The sequence below is a fragment of the Tamandua tetradactyla genome, chromosome 7 (assembly GCF_023851605.1).
Source record: "Tamandua tetradactyla isolate mTamTet1 chromosome 7, mTamTet1.pri, whole genome shotgun sequence".
Classification (NCBI taxonomy): domain Eukaryota; kingdom Metazoa; phylum Chordata; class Mammalia; order Pilosa; family Myrmecophagidae; genus Tamandua; species Tamandua tetradactyla.
Genome location: NC_135333.1, coordinates 141,326,277 through 141,344,338, shown reverse-complemented (window position 1 = coordinate 141,344,338; position 18,062 = coordinate 141,326,277). Strand labels below are relative to the sequence as shown.

General features: G+C 35.2%; 1 protein-coding gene across 1 annotated transcript in view; it reads right to left on the bottom strand.

Moving 5' to 3' along the window:
• Positions 1 to 18,062, bottom strand: part of TRHDE (thyrotropin releasing hormone degrading enzyme) — a 421,292-nt gene that overhangs the window by 4,406 nt on the left and 398,824 nt on the right. The window contains exons 16-18 of the mRNA XM_077111449.1: positions 9,665 to 9,832; positions 8,950 to 9,090; positions 5,534 to 5,615 (exon numbers count right to left, since the gene is read on the bottom strand). Coding sequence (XP_076967564.1) covers positions 5,534 to 5,615; positions 8,950 to 9,090; positions 9,665 to 9,832 — 391 coding nt within the window. The remainder of the gene's footprint in view (positions 1 to 5,533; positions 5,616 to 8,949; positions 9,091 to 9,664; positions 9,833 to 18,062) is intronic.

Below are 18,062 nucleotides of genomic sequence, written 5' to 3'. Positions count from 1 at the left end.
CCCTAAGTAAACTATGGATTATAGTTAATAGTACAGTTATAATAATATTCTTTTTATCAATTATAATACAGGTACCACACTAATTTAAAATGTTAAAAATAAAGGCAGGTATATGAAAACTCTGCATTTTCTGCATGATCTTTCTATAAATCTACAACTTCTCTAATTATAAAAATAAACTCATGCCCAACAGCTGTGTACAAGAATCTATTTGGGATTGTATAACGATACAGCTTTTACTACATGACTGTGTGATTGTGAAAAGCTTGTGTCTGATGCTCCTTTTATCTAGGGTATAGCCAGATGAGTAAAAATATGGATTAAAAAAATAAATAATAGGTGGAACAAAGGTTAAAATAAATTGAGTAGATTGAAATACTAGTGGTCAGTGAGAGGGAGGGATGGGGGTATAAGAAAGAAAGCTTCTTCTTTCTTATTTCTTTTACTGGGGAGATGCAAATATTCAAAAAAAGATCATGGTGATGAATACACAGCTATGTGATGATATTGTGAGCCCTTGATTGTACACCACACGTGGAATGGTTGTATATCAAGAATGTTTGCATGTTTGTTTGTTTGATAATATAAATATTTATTTAAAAAAAAGAATCTATTTGGGAAAAAGTGCCACAGTCACAGAAGGTACCTTGAATATTGAGCTGCAAGCTTGGTAATGATTTGCAATAAGGCAACAGGTTGTGTCAACTAGGTGTGCTTTGGGGACTGAGGGAAAAAATAGTGGGCATTACAGTTCAGATAGATCCAAATTTAGTTCCTTATTTCATGAATAAATATTAAAAACAGACATTTACTTTTTCATAATATGTTGATGGGATTGTGGCAAAGCCTAGCCTAATTACAAGGCATATCTAAAGTAAGAAATAGTGTTAAAAGGATTAAAGTTCACTTTTTGTTTATAGAGAGAAATTATTCTTCCTTTTCTTCAAATAAGTGCTATGAGGGCTTGACACTGTCTTTTGTAGCAAGGGATTAGCAGGTTACTGGGTAACGGGAAAAAGTAATGATGTGACAAAAACTGAATGATTAATGATATTGCAATCACTTGAATAATCAGATTTAGAAAAAAGACAGGAATGTGGTGTCACTTAGCTAGAGAATTTGAGCATTTAAAAAAACACAATTGCAAATATTTTGTCATCATTTTTACTACTATATAATTTTCTTTGGAGAATTCACATACTCCAGGGAGACTCAGGGATTTTACTTAGAGTTTAAATACTAGCAGTTTTCCTTTCTGTTTGATTTGTCTCAAGAGAGTGGCAACAAACCAATGATTGTGATGTTAATAGACAAATGTGAAAAATCAACTTGTAGTGCAGAAACGTGATGTGGCATAATTAGTGTGGGGTGTGATTCATCACAGGTGGCCGCCGCATGGAGGCTATGCCAGGGCTTAGAGGCAGGAAATAGAAAGTGTCAAGATCAGCTCAGGGGAAGGGAGAAGAAAGGAGGGGGGATTTAAATGCAGTTAATTATACCTTTCTGAGTTAGTTTAGAAATTGGTTCATAGATAACTTGGTTTGATTATGACAGAGTTCTTTGCTTACATGATGCTGATGGGTTTTCTCATTTGCAAATGAGAAAATTTATCCTCTATGTTTCTACAAAACTCTTTGCCTTGCAGGATTAGCAATGGATAACCATATTTCAGAGCTATATTCTTCACAACAGTTCCAAATCTCTATGCTTTTATAATAAACATGTAAAATATACAGTGCATAATAATCATCTGTGCCTTAATACAAATTTGATATTTGACCAAATTTATACATATTAAGGAGAAAGAATGAAGGGAAGGGATTAAAATGTATTGGATATCTCCAATATTCCAGGCACATGCCACATACACCTGTCAACATGTACACACATATAAAATTTTCCCAGGGCAGTCTAATGGAAGCACATGGAGTGCATTTTTAAAATGTAGCTGATTAGCATAACAATATTTTTTTTTAGATTTATGTTAGGACTCATTCAGCAACAAATAGTACATTTTGAACTACGTTCTGAATTATGTGTTTTAATTTATTGCAAAATATACTGCAAGTGGCATTATTTACACAATACATGTCAATCAAGACAAAAATGATATCTACTCCTTTTAAAATATGTTCTGCATTATCACATTTTTCTTAGGCAGTCACCAAACCAGCCAGATTGTGATAAACTACCCCTTGGCAACTCTGGCTCTGTGGAGCATCCTTTTGGCCTCTTTATGAGCTAGTAAGCCAGAATGAACACATGAGGTAAAACTCTTAAGTCCTCCTTAAAGGCAAACTATGGGTTTGAATATGAATGTGTTATTAACCCAAGAATAGCAGGTCAAATCTTCCTGGAAGAGAACTCTCAGTAGACAAAGTATCTAGCAGGTCTCTAAGGATTCATTTCTTAAATCATTATTTAAATGCACTAAATACTTTCCTCCTGAGCTCAGTTAGCCTGAGGTGACGCATATGTACCTTAAGAGTAGCTTATTCATCAGAACACATCTGGTGCACTTTCCATATTTAGCATAAATTGCTCTTTTTCCCCATGCTTCTCCCCAGCTCTGGCGGCCAACGTGGTCAGAGCACCTGTCTCCCTGGTCCTCTAGCATGACCACAGAGCCCCTCGGACCCTGGCCTCACAATAGATGGCGGGCAGCTGGCACTGCAATTTGCTTCTTTCTTCAGCAACTTGGTAGCTTTCCTGCTGCCATTAGTTTTGTAACTGTATTTTCTGAGAATTTATGCCATTTTATGCTTTTGTCATAACACAACATAGACACTATTTATAAAACAATATTTAGTGAGAGGTCAGAGTTTTTTGTGCTCATTGTTCTTAGAATCAACTCCTAGGCATCTTCATTAATTTGTTTATTTAAAAAGTTGAATTAAAAACAACTTTTATTTTGGGGAATCCTAGACCCAAGCATCACATACCAACTTGTATTATTTTTCTAGTAAATTGCAAAACATAATATACTCTTAGTGACCATATAAATGAATAAATAATTAGCTGTTGTCCTATTATGAGGTTTATATTTTTAACATTAAAATTGTAAATGGAATGTCTCTGACACACAGGATCTATGTTCTACTAAAGTGTTGTGCAGTAGGTCTAAGAGGCAGGAAACAGGGCTGATATGCTGGAGAACACTGCTTAATGGACATTACTATGGAAAAATATGGCAAGAACCTCTGAAGCCCTGAAGTTCTGTAAGATGGCACCTATTACTTTAAAATGAAGGAAATGATGGACTGTTTCATGGAGAAATATTGTTCAAATTTCTAGAAGCCATGTGATTAATAGGAAATTGCCTGTGTCAGGTACTAGAATGTAATTCTGGGGAAGGAACCATGGGGCAATATAATTTCCTCTACTGAATGGCTCAAAGCTGATGGGGATCATAGAAACCCTGAGTGAGTTTTCAGAATCCACAAAGATGTCGATTCTCTTTTGATCTGTAAACAACTGCAAATAAGATTATGTCATATTGAAAGGGAGCAACTGGTTTTTCTGATTATAAGCCTTTGCGTTATGGGGGAATAGCTGGATTGTCCTCAGTCTCCTTCTATTTAAGGAAGGGGAGTATGTGCAATACAAATAAATTCACCCCACCCAAGCAACAGTCCTCCCCAATTCTACAGACCATAAGTAGATGAAAGAAGTATGAAAAAGCCTACAGCAGCAGTTGTTAAACTAGAAAGTCAGAGCAACTAGCTCCACGGTGAAGGGCTACATCGCCGACTCCACTGAATGCCTTTATTATGAAGTTAGCTGCTTTGTAGATAATGGAATGAAAGTCACAATTGAGTTTCAATTTCAAAATTGAACCTTTCATGATAAGGGCATCGTGGGGCATCTAAAATGGCAACTAAATAAACTGCAAAAAGTGTATATTAGTGAAATATGTAAAATCAATTATATGTCCATTAAAACATGTATTACCGTGTCTTGATATTATCCAATCAAAGAAAAAAAGAAGACATACAGAGGAGAACAGAGAGAAGGAAGAAGAGAGGGAACACGGGAGGGCAGAGAGGGGATGAGAAGAGTGGAGAAAGGGGGAGAAAGAAGCCAAGAAGGAGGAAGAGTTAAAGGCAGGAGGAGGGAGGAAAAGAAAAGGGAGGGAAAAAGAAAGGGGGAGAGCCATGAGGAGAGGATCCGAGTGGAGTCCCCTCAGTGACTGCAGAGGTTGATATTAAATGCACCTCTCACTCCCATATTACTGAATATTAAATCATGAAAATAAAAGTACTTCATTTAAATAACAGAAAATTGGAAGCAATCATCAATTTAATTGTTCTTTCTTTCTGTTTCTTATGGATATGATAAAAACACCTTCCCACTTCCCTTTCTTTATTAAAAATGCAGGGAAAAAAGTATGCTGGGGCTTTCAAAACAAATCCTTCAGAGTCCTGAACACACATAGCAAGGATGAAAACTGCCTTTCAAATCATCACAATCGGAGACTTAGCTTAGCTCATTGTATGAAATAATTCAACTAAGCGCATGGGGAGTGATTATAGGAGATTGGGAAATAGCATAAGAAATTGGGGATGGTGCTAGGCAGACACTTCTACCGGAACGTCATCCAATGTAATTAGCTCTGGGTCACAGCATCAGGCACTTCTGTCATGAGGAAACCATGATTCTCAACGCCAACTCCCAGCAATACTTGTAGTGGATGAGACAAGCAGAAAGAAAGAACAATAGGCATTGAAGCCCATCTCATTTCAATTAAAATGATCTATATTCGGTTCCTAACTCCTATCTAGTTAACTCTTGCCATCAGCATCTCCTCTCTATTAGAAATGTCAGTTAATGGTCAAAGAACTGGCTGGTTTAAATTGCCAGTAAAATGCACTGAGGGAAAACAAAGGAATGTAGATACTCCACAAATGGGAGTATCAAATGGGGCACAAATCCTTAGAAAATTGCTTATTTTATTTAATGAAATTCATTTGTGATTGTACCAATCAGAATTTTAAACAAACTCAAAATTAATCTCAAGAAGTACTGCTATATCCCCCCCCTTTCAAAACATATACATTCATTCAATTTAGCACTCTAGATAACATAAGGCATTTTTATCATGTCAAGTTAGTCATACTCTCTATTGGCAAAACTATAAAACTCTGAAACTAATTCTGTATTCTGTACCTCGCATGAACATAGGTCATTTGTATTCAAATACCAAATCATTGACAGGAGGGTTTTTGTTAATTAGTGGATCCTGAACTGGGCTCATAGAATCAGCTGAGGAGCAACTGATTTTTGGAGTGGCTTAAGTGTTCCCAGGTTTGAAAATCACTAGGTTCAAACAACTTTTACAGACAATTGCTGTTTATTCTAAATATCTTTGCAAATACTGATCTGAGTAAAGCCTTTAACATAGGTGAATGATTGTGTGAATGTGTGTATGTAAAAGGAATGGATGTAAATCTTTTGGAAACAAATGGTTAAAATAAATGTATAATTTCATATGTTTAAAAAAGAAAAGCATTAGAACTCATTTAAAAATATTTACCTCCTTGAGTTCACCTTCAGTATTAAGGAATTCTGTAACTCCACTGATAAGTTTGGAATTCATAAATAATGCTTCTCCATACCTCAAAAGATACAAAAACAAAGTTGTAATGTCAATACAGATAGTACTTAAAAGAACAATTATTATAAAGATTTTTAGGGTCCTTCTCAAGAGATCTATTCAATGAATATTGTCTTGACTGCCATTAAGAACTCTGAGCAATCAAGGCCATTTCTCTAGAGCTTCAGAGAGAGTCAGGAAGGTGTCTTCCACCTGATTTGGTCCACAGTATTTCAGAGAAGTGTAAGATGCAGTAAATTAAAAAATAATCCCTCTGAAAGAGAATTATGATAGCGATTGTACTTCCAATCCAAGGTATGAGAAAGATTTTAAAACTTTCAACTTTCAAGCAACTGAGCTTATTATAAAGGGGTCTCAGTAAAGGAATGAAGACTGTAAGATCAACTCAGCATTAATCAGTCTGTCACACAGATCCTTTGGTTTGATCAATCATAATTGACATGGGCATTCTCATTTTTCATGCTTAGAAGCAGAGCCAAATGTCTCAACAACATTGCCAAATATTAGCTTTGTTTTTTCATGTGGGTATTGAAATAAAATATCTAGTTGTTCACATTTGGATTGCATGGCCTCTGTGCCATAAGAAAATTACTTGACTCACTTATGACCCAAGGCAAAGAACAATTTATGGCAGTAAGCTGGAAACAATGCTTTTTTTACTGGTTTGATTCTATTGAGCTAAGGACCCATCACAGGTTGTGGTATTCTAGAAATGAAGCAAGTAAACCAAAAATAAGACTCTGAGTTTTAAGAAGCAGAACATCAGTCACTATTATAAGCTGTTTACTAATACTGCCCTTACTTGGATGTCCTTAAGTATTCCAGCTTTGGGGGCTTCAGTTTTCTCAACTGTAAAATGAGGGAGCTGAACAGGATAACCACCATGGTTTGCTGCAATTTTAACATTGAACTATTCCATGGAAAAGAGTCAGTTTGCTAAAAGCAAACATAATGGAAGCAATCATTAGTAATCAGGATGTGGTTACAGAAGTTGCCTACTTTCCAGGAATGAAAATATTTTTCTAACGGAGTAGCAATTGTTTTTACTTGCACTTTGTTATATTGTCATGTGATGATGAATAAGGTAGAATCCTTTCCTTTGAGTATAATCCTATCAAGTTGAGAAGCTAAATATGTAAACAGATAATTTCTATCTGATGTGGCTAAATGTGGTGATGATAAAATTATACACAGTGATCAGAGAAAGTCTCTTTCACTGGAGGGCATTGGGAAAGGCTTCTGGGAAATGATGGCATCTGGATTGAGTATCAAGTAGATCTGAGCAGCAGGGAAGAAAGTAATTTTAGGCAGAGGACCAACATAAACAAGGTAAGGAGGTATGAAACGGCATGGTGTTTGCAGACAACTGCAAGCATTCAGGATTAAGAGAGTATAAATTGCAAGGCTGGGGTGGGTGGTTAGGGATTTTTTTAAGAAGCATAGATTTTAGGTGTGGCACAGAACCACTGAAGATTTTACAGCAGGGGAATGTCACATTTGCTTTTATAGAAAGATTCCTGGGACAAATGGAAAGAGCCTGGTGCGTGTGTGTGTGTGTGTGGGGGGGGGGTTGTTATTGTAGAGGCAGGGAGACAAAACACTTTTGTTAAGAGTACTGGCAAGAGATAAGAACCTGCACTAGGGCATGGTAGCAGGAAAAAAGAGGAAGAGAAAGAATTCAAGAATTATTTAGGAATTGTTAAATTGGCAAGACTTAATTGTTTATGTGAGGCGAGGAAAGAGAGCTCAATATTCACCTCTATATTCAACATTAATAGAGAGATTTCATTATCAGAAATAGAGAAAATGATTTATAAGGCAGATATAATGGTACTATAATAAGAAAACTTTAATTAAAGTTATATATAGTGACTTCTGTGTTCCTGCTCCAGCACCTGGTGGTTGGCCATACACATTACTGAGAAAGAGAAGACAAGAGAAAATTTTAGAAATTAGCTTTGTGGGCTCAGCCCAGCAGATAATGGGAAGTTGGACATCACAGGGTAAAGTTTAGATGAAATGTTTGAGTTAGAGATATAGATCTGGTAGTGCCTGCAACATGAGAGTGGATGACAACTAAAACCAGGGAGCCCCTGTGAAGTATTTGTTAATACTTTGAAACCTCAACCTTTTTACCTTTGGCATAGAGATCACAGACTCTCAATGAGATAAAATATGCTCAAGAGGAAGCAAATATGCTTGGGCATGGATTAATCCATATGTGCAACAGACTAAACTCTGCTCCACAGAATCATTCTCTAAAGAAACTGTCACGTGCTGGTAGATATTTGATACACTTTAAAGTGAAATGCTTGTATATATTAATTTCATCTTACATATCTGACTATCCATTCTATTAATGTCATAACAGAAAAGCAATATTAAAGTTTCCAATCATTCCCAGTTCTGAGCCAAAAATATAAAAGAGCCAATATGTGTTATAGGAATATCAGTACTTTCTGATAATGAAATATCTCTATAGAGAATGTGTTTTAAGAAGACACACCCATTCATATAAAACTTTCATATGTGGGCAACTGATAAAAGTATGCTTAAAAATAACAAATATTATATATCGGTTTTTAAGAGGCAGAAGAGTAGGTCTGCTTACTATCTGGGGACACTGCAGCTTGAGAAGAACATGAAGCATTTACATGCTCTATAATAAATTTAATTTTAAAATACCACAGAGATTATCAGAGTAATAAATTAACATTTGTTATAATATATTTAAATACATAATGCAATATTTAAAAAAATTGAAACAGAAGAAATCTCACCGTGAAACAAGATGTCATGGGAATGAATTCTACTTATAGATTCTACAGCTAGAATCTTGCAGTGATTCAAAATGGTTAATGTTCCTTTTCCATATCATGGTTTTATTTCAGATGTTTTATGATATTTATATACAAGGGACATTTAAAACAATTCTACAGAAGTAATTAAAGTTTTCTTATTATAGTACCATTATATCTGCCTTATAAATAATTTTCTCTATTACACGTTCCGGATATAGGATTTTTATGGTGTGATTTCTTCAACCTTGGACAGTCTGATAGATTTTCCAGGAAAGCTGCTCCACTAAACCTTTTATACTCCCTACCTTTCCAAATATAATTAATTAAGGTTATTGATATTTAATAAATGAATGATGTTATAGAATTGTTCAAATAATTCTGAGATTTACAGAAGTGCCAATGCCTAACTTGCTTGATTACTTTAAAATCTAATCCTATTTTCTGGATCTTGGCTATAACACAAAAAGTTGGGCCTTTATCATGTCACTCTTCATTTACTCACTCGGGTATGAATGATTGAACTCTTATTTCTACCTGGTGTTTAATATCTTCCATTTATCTCTGAAAAACTTCCAGGCAAGGTCTCGGCCATGTGGATTTCGAGCTACATGGATTATGACATCAATTGCATCTTGATCCAGCACCACTTCAGAATTCAGAGACAGATTCAGAAGCCTTTAAGGAGAGATAAGTGGACATTTTTTTAGTTCAATGACTTAAACATTTTAATAATCTTATTAAAAACTTTGTGATTTGATTTGTTAAAGGAAGCGTCAAAAGAAGAGTTCAGTGTCAACTTCGTTAATATAAACTTATCAGTGGAACACATTTCTGCCTATAAGAGGAGGAGGACCAAATTCACAGTATTTCTAAAGAAATAACATTTCTCAAACTGAAAAAATCTTCTAGTTGGAGAATTCACAACTCTGATTTGAAAATGAAATTCACTTTTTGAAACATTTTATAATAAACACTTCATTTTATAAGGAATTATTTTCTTTTTATATGTATGTATGCATGTATAAGAACCTAGGTATAAGAAGATATAAGTACTCATATATATATAATAATTAGTCATAAATAAAAGCATTTCTTCCAAGTCACGTTAACATGGCAATTTTCCGAAGCTTTAAGAAAATATATTTTAGAGTAACTAGCAAATATTCATGAAAATAAAAATGAAAAATCAACTTCAGAATAGATTGATTAACAGAGGAATATACTCATTACACAAATAAATTTGACCTACCTATTTAATAAATTCCTATCATCACTGCAAGTTAAGGCTTCCAATAATATTTTCTTCTCAGAAACTGCTGTGGTGGAATGGAATTTCATCCATATGAATTCCCAGACATCCTCATCCAGTAGTGAAACTCCTGTACAGTAGACGATGTCTCTAACATTTAGGGGTATTCTAAAGAAGCAACCCATGTGGTTTTCTGTTAATTAAAAGCTTCAGAGTATTGAAAATAAAAATAGATGCTGTTGTATTAAATTCACTTTTTAAAAATATGATTTTGTCCAATAAATTTTACCTCAAAGAAAATAATTCTCTATAGTAATAATATTCCAAAATATTGATAGATGAAGGACTGAAATTACATGTTTAATTTACAGATAGTTCTGGATACAATTGTTTCCATTCTTGAAATTATATTTAAATAAAAATATGATATAGAAGGACTCAAAAGCCAATACTGGGTGGTTTATATGTCCACAAATATTATTATATTAGTTATTTATATTATATATACATATTGTCCAAAGATTTTGCTTTTATAACTGACAGACCCAAACATGACAAGGAAGCACTGAGTGAAGAGATTGACTCATTTAGTATGGAGAAAATAGAAAAAATGTTTTTCTAAACTCTTGGGCAATTTTCTCAAAACTCTCCAAATTCTGGATCCCATGAGACATAATACAGATAAGAAAACATAGACAGCAAATAAGAAGAGAGTACAAAGTAATTTTTCCCTGTATTTATAAAAATTACTATCTAAAAATAGAAAAAACCTTGACTTTGAATCCAAAATAGTGTTACAGTGGCAAATTCTATTACACAACTTAATTAGTGTTGGCCAGTCTTAAATGGTACATTTTCATGTCTGTTTTGACATGGCAATTTTTTCACTAAATACTATTCCTTCAACTAGTCGTTAAATAGGAAACTACAGGGAAATTAGGAACTATGTTGAGGCAAACGAAAATGGAAATACGATATACCCAAACTGATGAGATTTAACAAATGCAGTGCTGAGAAGGAAATGTATAGCTCTATATGCTTAAATTAAAAAGAAAGAAAGACCTCCAACGAGAGACCTAATTCTTCTTAACTGGAAGTATCAGAAAAAGAAGAGCAAACTAAACCGGAGTGAGCAGAATGAAGGAAATAACAACAAGTAGAGTGGAGATAAATGAAATAGAGAATAAAAAAAACAGAATCAACAGAATCCAAAGTTGTTTCTTTCAAAAAGACCAATAAAATTGACAATACTTTAGCTAGATTGATGAACAGAATGGACATAAATGACTAAAATCAGAAGTGAAAATGAGGGGCACTACTGCTGAAATAAGAAAGGGCTATAAGGAGGTGCTATCAATAACTGTCCACCAACAAATTCAAGACAACCTAGGTATAAAATGACAAATTCATTGAAAAAAAAAAAAACTAGCTACACTGAGGCAAAAAGAAATAGAATTTCTCAACAAACCAACAACTAATAAAGAGAATGACTATGACTCAGTAATAAAAAAAAATTTCCGATAAAGAAAAACCTAGGACCAGATAGCTTCCCAGGGGAATTTTACCAAACATTCCAAGAAGAATTCATACCAATCCCACTCAAACTCTTCCAAAACCTGAAAAAGAGGGAATGCTACCTAATTCATTCTATGAGAACAACATCATCATCATACCAGCGCTAGATAAAGATACCACAAAGGAAGAAAATTACCGACCACTATCTCTTAGGAATGTAGAGCAAAAATTCTCAGCAATATACCAGCAAACTGAATCCAACAGCACAGTTAAAGAATTCCACATCATAATCAAGTGGGATTATCCCAGGTACAAAGGAGTAATGTCTCATTATAAGAGTATCAATTAATGAATACACCCTGTTAGCAGGGAAAAAACCCACATGATCACCTCAATTGACGCAGAAAAGGAATCTCACAAAATCCAGCACACTTTCTTGAAAAAAGAAAAACTCTTATAGAACTAGGAATATAATGAAATCCTCAACATAACACAAAGCATAATATGAAAACCCTAAAGCTAACATGAGACTCAATGGCGAAAGTCTTAAAATTGTCATGTTAAGGTGAGAAAGAAGACAAGGGATGCCCATTGTCATGACAGTTACTCAACATTGCTCCAAATATTCTAGCCAGAGCAATTAAGTAAGAAAAAGAAATAAATCACATTCAGCTTGGAAAGGAAGAAGTAAAACTTTTCCTATTTGAAGATAACATGAAATTATATGCAGAAAATACTAAAAACAGACAAACAAACTAACAAAAAAACCCAATAAAGCTACTAGAATAAATGAATTCAGCAAAGTGGCCCGGTACAAGATCAGCATGCAAAAATTAGTGTTTCGGGTGCATGGGTGGTTCAGTGGTAGAATTCTCGCCTTCCATGTGGGAGACCTGGGTTCAATTCTCAGACCATGCACCCCCCCCAAATTAATATATATTATTAGTGTTTCTAAACTCTAGGAACAAGCAATCTGGAGAAGAAATCAAGAAAAAAAAACTCCATATACAATAGCAACTAAAAGAATTAAATATGTAGGAATAAATCTAACCAAGGACATAAAGGATTTATACACAGAAAACTACAAACACTGCTAAAAGAAATCAAAGAAGACCTAAATAAATGGAAGGACAATCCATGTTCACAGATTAGAAAACTAAATATTGTTAAGATGTCCATTCTATAGAAAGCGATTCACAGACTCAATGTAATCCCAATAAAAATCCAACAGCCTTTTTTCAGAATTGGAAAAGACAATCATCAAATTTATATTGAAGGTTAAGGGGCTCCAAATAGGCAAAGCCATCTTGAAAAAGAAGAATGAATTAGAAGACTCATACTTTTCAAAACAGCATGGTTCTGGCTCAATAAACCAATGTAATTGAATTGAGATTTCAAGATATCTACCCTCATATTTATGGACAACTGATTTTTGACAATGGGACAAGGACTACTCAATTGGGAAAGAATAGTCTCTTCAACCAATGATGCTGGGAAAACTGTATCTCTACTTGCAAAAGGATGAAGGTTGACACTATCTCAACTTATACAAAAATCAACTCAAAATGGATCAATGACCTAAATATAAGAGCCAAAACCGTAACTCTAGAAGAAAACATAGGGAGCATCTTCAGGACCTTGTTTCAGGCAATGGTTTGTTAGAATTTACATGTCAAGCACATGCAGCAAAGGAAAAAATAGATAAATTAGACCTCATGAAAATTAAATGCTTTTGTGCCTCAAAGTACTTAATCAGGAAAGTAAAACAACAACCTAGACAATGGAAAAGAATATTTGGAAACCACATATCTGGTAAGTTTTTAACATCCAGAATATATAAAGAAATCCTTCACTTCAACAAGAAAAAGAAAAGTAACATAATTTTAAAAAGTCTTGACTAGACCTTTCTCAAAAGAAGATGTACAAATGGTCAAAAGCACATAAAAAAAAGATATTCAACATCATTAGTCATCAGGGACATGCAAATCAAAATCAAAATGAAATCCCATTTCATATGCACTAGAACAACTACTGCTAAAACAAACAAAGGTACAAATGTTGGAGAGAATGTGGAGAAATGGCAACACTCATTCATTGCTGGTGGGAATGTAAATATTGAAGCCAAAGTAGAAGACAGCATGGTAGTTCCTGAGAAAGTTAAGTGTAGAACCACCATATGATCCAGTAATTCCATATGTAGGTATATTCCCAAAAGGACTGAAAGCAGAGACCCGAACAAATGTTTGTACACTGATGCTCCTAGCAGCATTAGTCACAATTGCCAAAAGATAGAAACAACCCAAGTCTATCAACCAAGGAATGGATAAAGAAAATATGGTATGTGCACCCACTGGAATATTATTCAGCCCCTAAAAGGAATGACATTCTTCAACATGCAACAACATGGATGATCCTTGAAGACATCAAGTTGGGTGAAATAATCAAGACACAAAAGAATAAATATTGTATGATCTCATTGACATGAAATAATTGGAATAGGCATAAGTCATAGAGTCAGAAACTAGAATATAGGTTACCAAGGGGCAGCTCAGGTAGGGAATCATATTGTTATGAAAATGAAACAATACTAAGTACTTAGGAATGTGATGGTTAAAACGCTGCTGTGGTTAAAGAAGTCTCCAGATAACAGGAGAAAGTACCTGGATGACTATCAGTAAGATGTTCTTCATCCTATTTTATTAAGCAACATCTGTCGGGCTGGGCTATAATCTGAATGCGGTGGAACTATATCAGATGTATAGAGTTGTAAGAAGCATCATTCAAAATTTATTCTTCATGCAGGAGACCTAGGTTCAATTTCTGGCCCACACACTTCACAAACAGACCCAAACGAACAAAAATCCAGCAAATGGTGCTGCAATAAGGGATACTCACATGGAAAAAGAATGAAATGTGACCCCTACCACACAGCATACAAAAAAAATTATGCTTCACAGAAATGGCTAAAAGTATACTATTCTGCCTCTTCCAATAAATAAAGTATTTGGAAAGCATTACTTGAACTTTGCTGACTGAAGCCCTTTTTTCTGTGTGATATTAGAAGCTAAGTGTTTTGTTTGTTTTTAAAGAAACAAAAAGAACAGAGATGTAGAAGAAAGCAGCAAAGGGGGTTGTGTCTCTTTGCCTCCCTCTCATGCCTGGACCCTTTGTTGCAGAAAGTACCAATAATGCCCACCCTGATGGCTGCTGACACACTCTTTCCCCTGCTCTATTCATGCACATCTCATACACACACCTAAAATCATTAAGATTATTGCCACCATACTTTGAAGAATTTGCTCAATCTTGGCAGATAGAATTTTTTTTTTTATTAACGGAAAGAAAAAAAAAGAAATTAACACAACATTTAGAAATCATACCATTCTACATATGCAATCAGTAATTCTTAACATCATCACATAGATGCATGATCATCGTTTCTTAGTACATTTGCATCGGTTTAGAGGAACTAGCAACACAACAGAAAAAGATATAAAATGTTAATATAGAGAAAAGAAATAAAAGTAGTAATAATAGTAAAAAAAAAAAAAAAAACCCTATAGCTCAGATGCAGCTTCATTCAGTGTTTTAACATGATTACTTTACAATTAGGTATTATTGTGCTGTCCATTTTTGAGTTTTTGTATCTAGTCCTGTTGCACAGTCTGTATCCCTTCAGCTTCAATTACCCATTATCTTACCCTGTTTCTAACTATTGCTGGACTCTGTTACCAATGACATATTTCAAGTTTATTCTCGAATGTCCGTTCACATCAGTGGGACCATACAGTATTTGTCCTTTAGTTTTTGGCTGGACTCACTCAGCATAATATTCTCTAGGTCCATCCATGTTATTACATGCTTCATAAGTTTATCTTGTCTTAAAGCAGCATAATATTCCATCGTATGTATATACCACAGTTTGCAGACAGAATTTGAGATTACAAAGACACTACTGTTTCTGTTAACTTCAGTAAGAAAATTAAGAAAACCAATCTTTCTCTGAATCAATTGCTATAAAAGAGGGTGAATCATTTACTCCTAATATTGCAAGATACAGAGCATAACACTGTATTATTGGCATGACTTCAGCCAATGAAACAATATAAAAATTTGCAAAAATGAACAATAAAGATGCCTACTTAGGTCAACAATTCATCAATAAAGGCATATTTTCTTAATGTTAGACTTAATAATAACATTTGACTTTTTATGAAAAATTCACTAAGATATCAATATGCCAAAGAGAGCCAGGTCTGTCACTGCCTACAGAAACAGATTTCAATCTCAATGGCTTCAAGGAGAAAAGGCTTATAGAAATATAGAAAAGTCAAAAGAAATGAAGAAGCAAATATTAAACTATGTATTCTAGAAAGAACCTGAATGCCATAAACTATAGATACCAACCAAAGTCCATATTATTGTTTTCCAGTAGTGTTATTGGCTGGTGCAGAATAACATAAAACATGTATTAGTGGTAATAATTCGTCAATTGTCACTGAATTTTGCTTTTTTGTTGTCAAATAAGACACTGGTTGATAGAAAGTAAAAATAACAAAATAACAAAAACAGCAACAAAAAAATTAAATTGGAAAATAGTATCTCCTTTAAGAGGAGACTACAACCAAACTGCTAAACAAGGGGCCACAGAGTAGTCAACCTATAATGATCAATGTAGTCAATGTATAATGACCAACAAAAAAATTAAATTGGAAAACAGTATCTCATTTAAGAGGACACTGCAGCCAAGCTGCTAAATAAGGGGCTGCAGAGTAGTCAACCTATGATGACCAATGCAGTCAAACTATAATGACCAATGCAGTCAACCTATAATGACCAATGTAGTCAACCTATAATGATCTGAGGGTTGAACTGGCCATAAATATCATTATCACTCTGCTTTAGTTACTTTTTTGTATTTGCAGTTTAATCGCTCATCTCTGAGTACTATTCAATGTTGGCAAGAGAAGATTCCAACAATAAGAATCCATCTTTTTTTCCACCGGCAACAAAGTGCTTTTGTTAAAATGCAGCATCTCGGTGTGGCAACCCAAGGGTTGGGATCTCCTCTTTTAGGAGAAGAGGACAAACAGTAGCACTTTAACCACACAGTTGCCTGTGTGACCAGAGTACAGGCCAGAAGGGAAAACCTCTTCTCCAACTGGGGAAAGAATGTTCAAGACACTTAAGTAGATCCTCTGAAACTCTGAATGATTCTCTACTCTGTTTTCCCTATAATGTATCAATGTTGAATCTATAGCCTCCATGTTTCAGGATACCTTGAAATATTATGTCACCTAAGAAAAAAATTAACTTTGTTAGCAGCATGTGCATGTAGTCTCCTGGCTCTGTGCCTCCTTGGTCTATGCCCACCATAAAACCCTGCCTCCCCCTCTGATCAATGTGGAGCACTGACTTCCATTTGCAAGAGTGCTGACTTCATTGTCCAACCAGCCACCACTGGGAAGAATCTTCTCCTGTTCTCATTTCCTAATTAAAACTCATGGGTAACTCTCTACAGACCGTGTTCTTTGCTCTTAGGGCTGTGCTGGGTTGGAACACTGGGTGACTGAAAAGGACATAGGTTAGTAGTATATTTAAGGAGCTGCTGTATGGAAATTTCATAAACAGAGCAAGGAGAAGAAATTCTGAACGGACACCATGCTGGAAGAAAAGACAAACAGATAACCCTGAAAGAATCCAACCCAGGTTGTAGTAGTAGGCAAAGGAGGACTTTAAAGAAGTTGCCCTGAACCAGGACATCTACTGCTGCAGCCACAAACCACAATAATGACTGCATATTCTGGTACGATCCGTAAGGAACCGCTGGTCAAGTGTCAGGCTTGTCCAAACCTATCCCTCTGTGTGTAACAGACATGCCAAATTTGATTACTGTGAAAATGAGGTAGGCATATGCTTACAAATATAATCTGAAGCCTGTTGATGGTCTTTTGAAAAATAACCCTGTTTCAGCCACAAATCACCAAACTCTCAGGGAAGAAGTGGCTCTGTTAGCAGATTCAAGGATGTATACATTGCACAGGTTCTTAAGACCCCTTGATATACTAAGGCAGAATTGATCAGTCTGTGTGTCTGTTTGAAACTACTATGTGCCCCAGAATAGCCATGTTTTAATTCTGATCCAATCTTGGGGGACCAGACCTATTGTTTGGGGTGGGAAACGGGATTGTTTCCATGGTGATGAGATACACCCAGCTGTAGGTACGACCTTTTGCTTAGATTATGTCCATAGTGATGTGAAGTGGTGGATGTGGTCTTTGATTAGATGGAGATGTGGCTCCATCCATTCAAGGTGGGCCTTGATTAGTTTACTGGGGTCCTTTACAAAGGGAAACATTTTGGAGAAAGCTCAGAGAGTGACGTTTGGAAATGCAGAAAGAAAACACCCAGGGGGAAGCCTTTTGAATGGAGAGGCTGGGAGAGAAAGCTAGCAGACATTGCAAAGTGCCTTTCCAAGAGATGCTAAGCAAGCCAGAACCTAGAGTTGTGTCCCAGAGGAGATAAGTGAAGGCCAACAGTTGCTTAGAGAGGAAACTACTGGCATCAGAAACAGGAAGCAATGGAACTGGGAACAAGAACCAGCAGACAAGAGTCATATGCCTTCCCATATAACAAACTTTCTTGAGTCAAGGTATCTTTCTATGGATGCCTTAGTTTGGACATTTTTATGGCCTTAGAACTGTAAACCCGTAACTTAATAAATTGCCTTTTTAAAGGATGCTCCATCTCTGGTATATCAAATTCTGGCAGCTTTAGTAAACTAATACAGTCTGAGAATATGTTCTGATCATTCTAGCATCTTTTCCCACCCCATCAACTCATCGTTCTCCTTACCCATCCGCCAGATAGAGAATCAATTGTA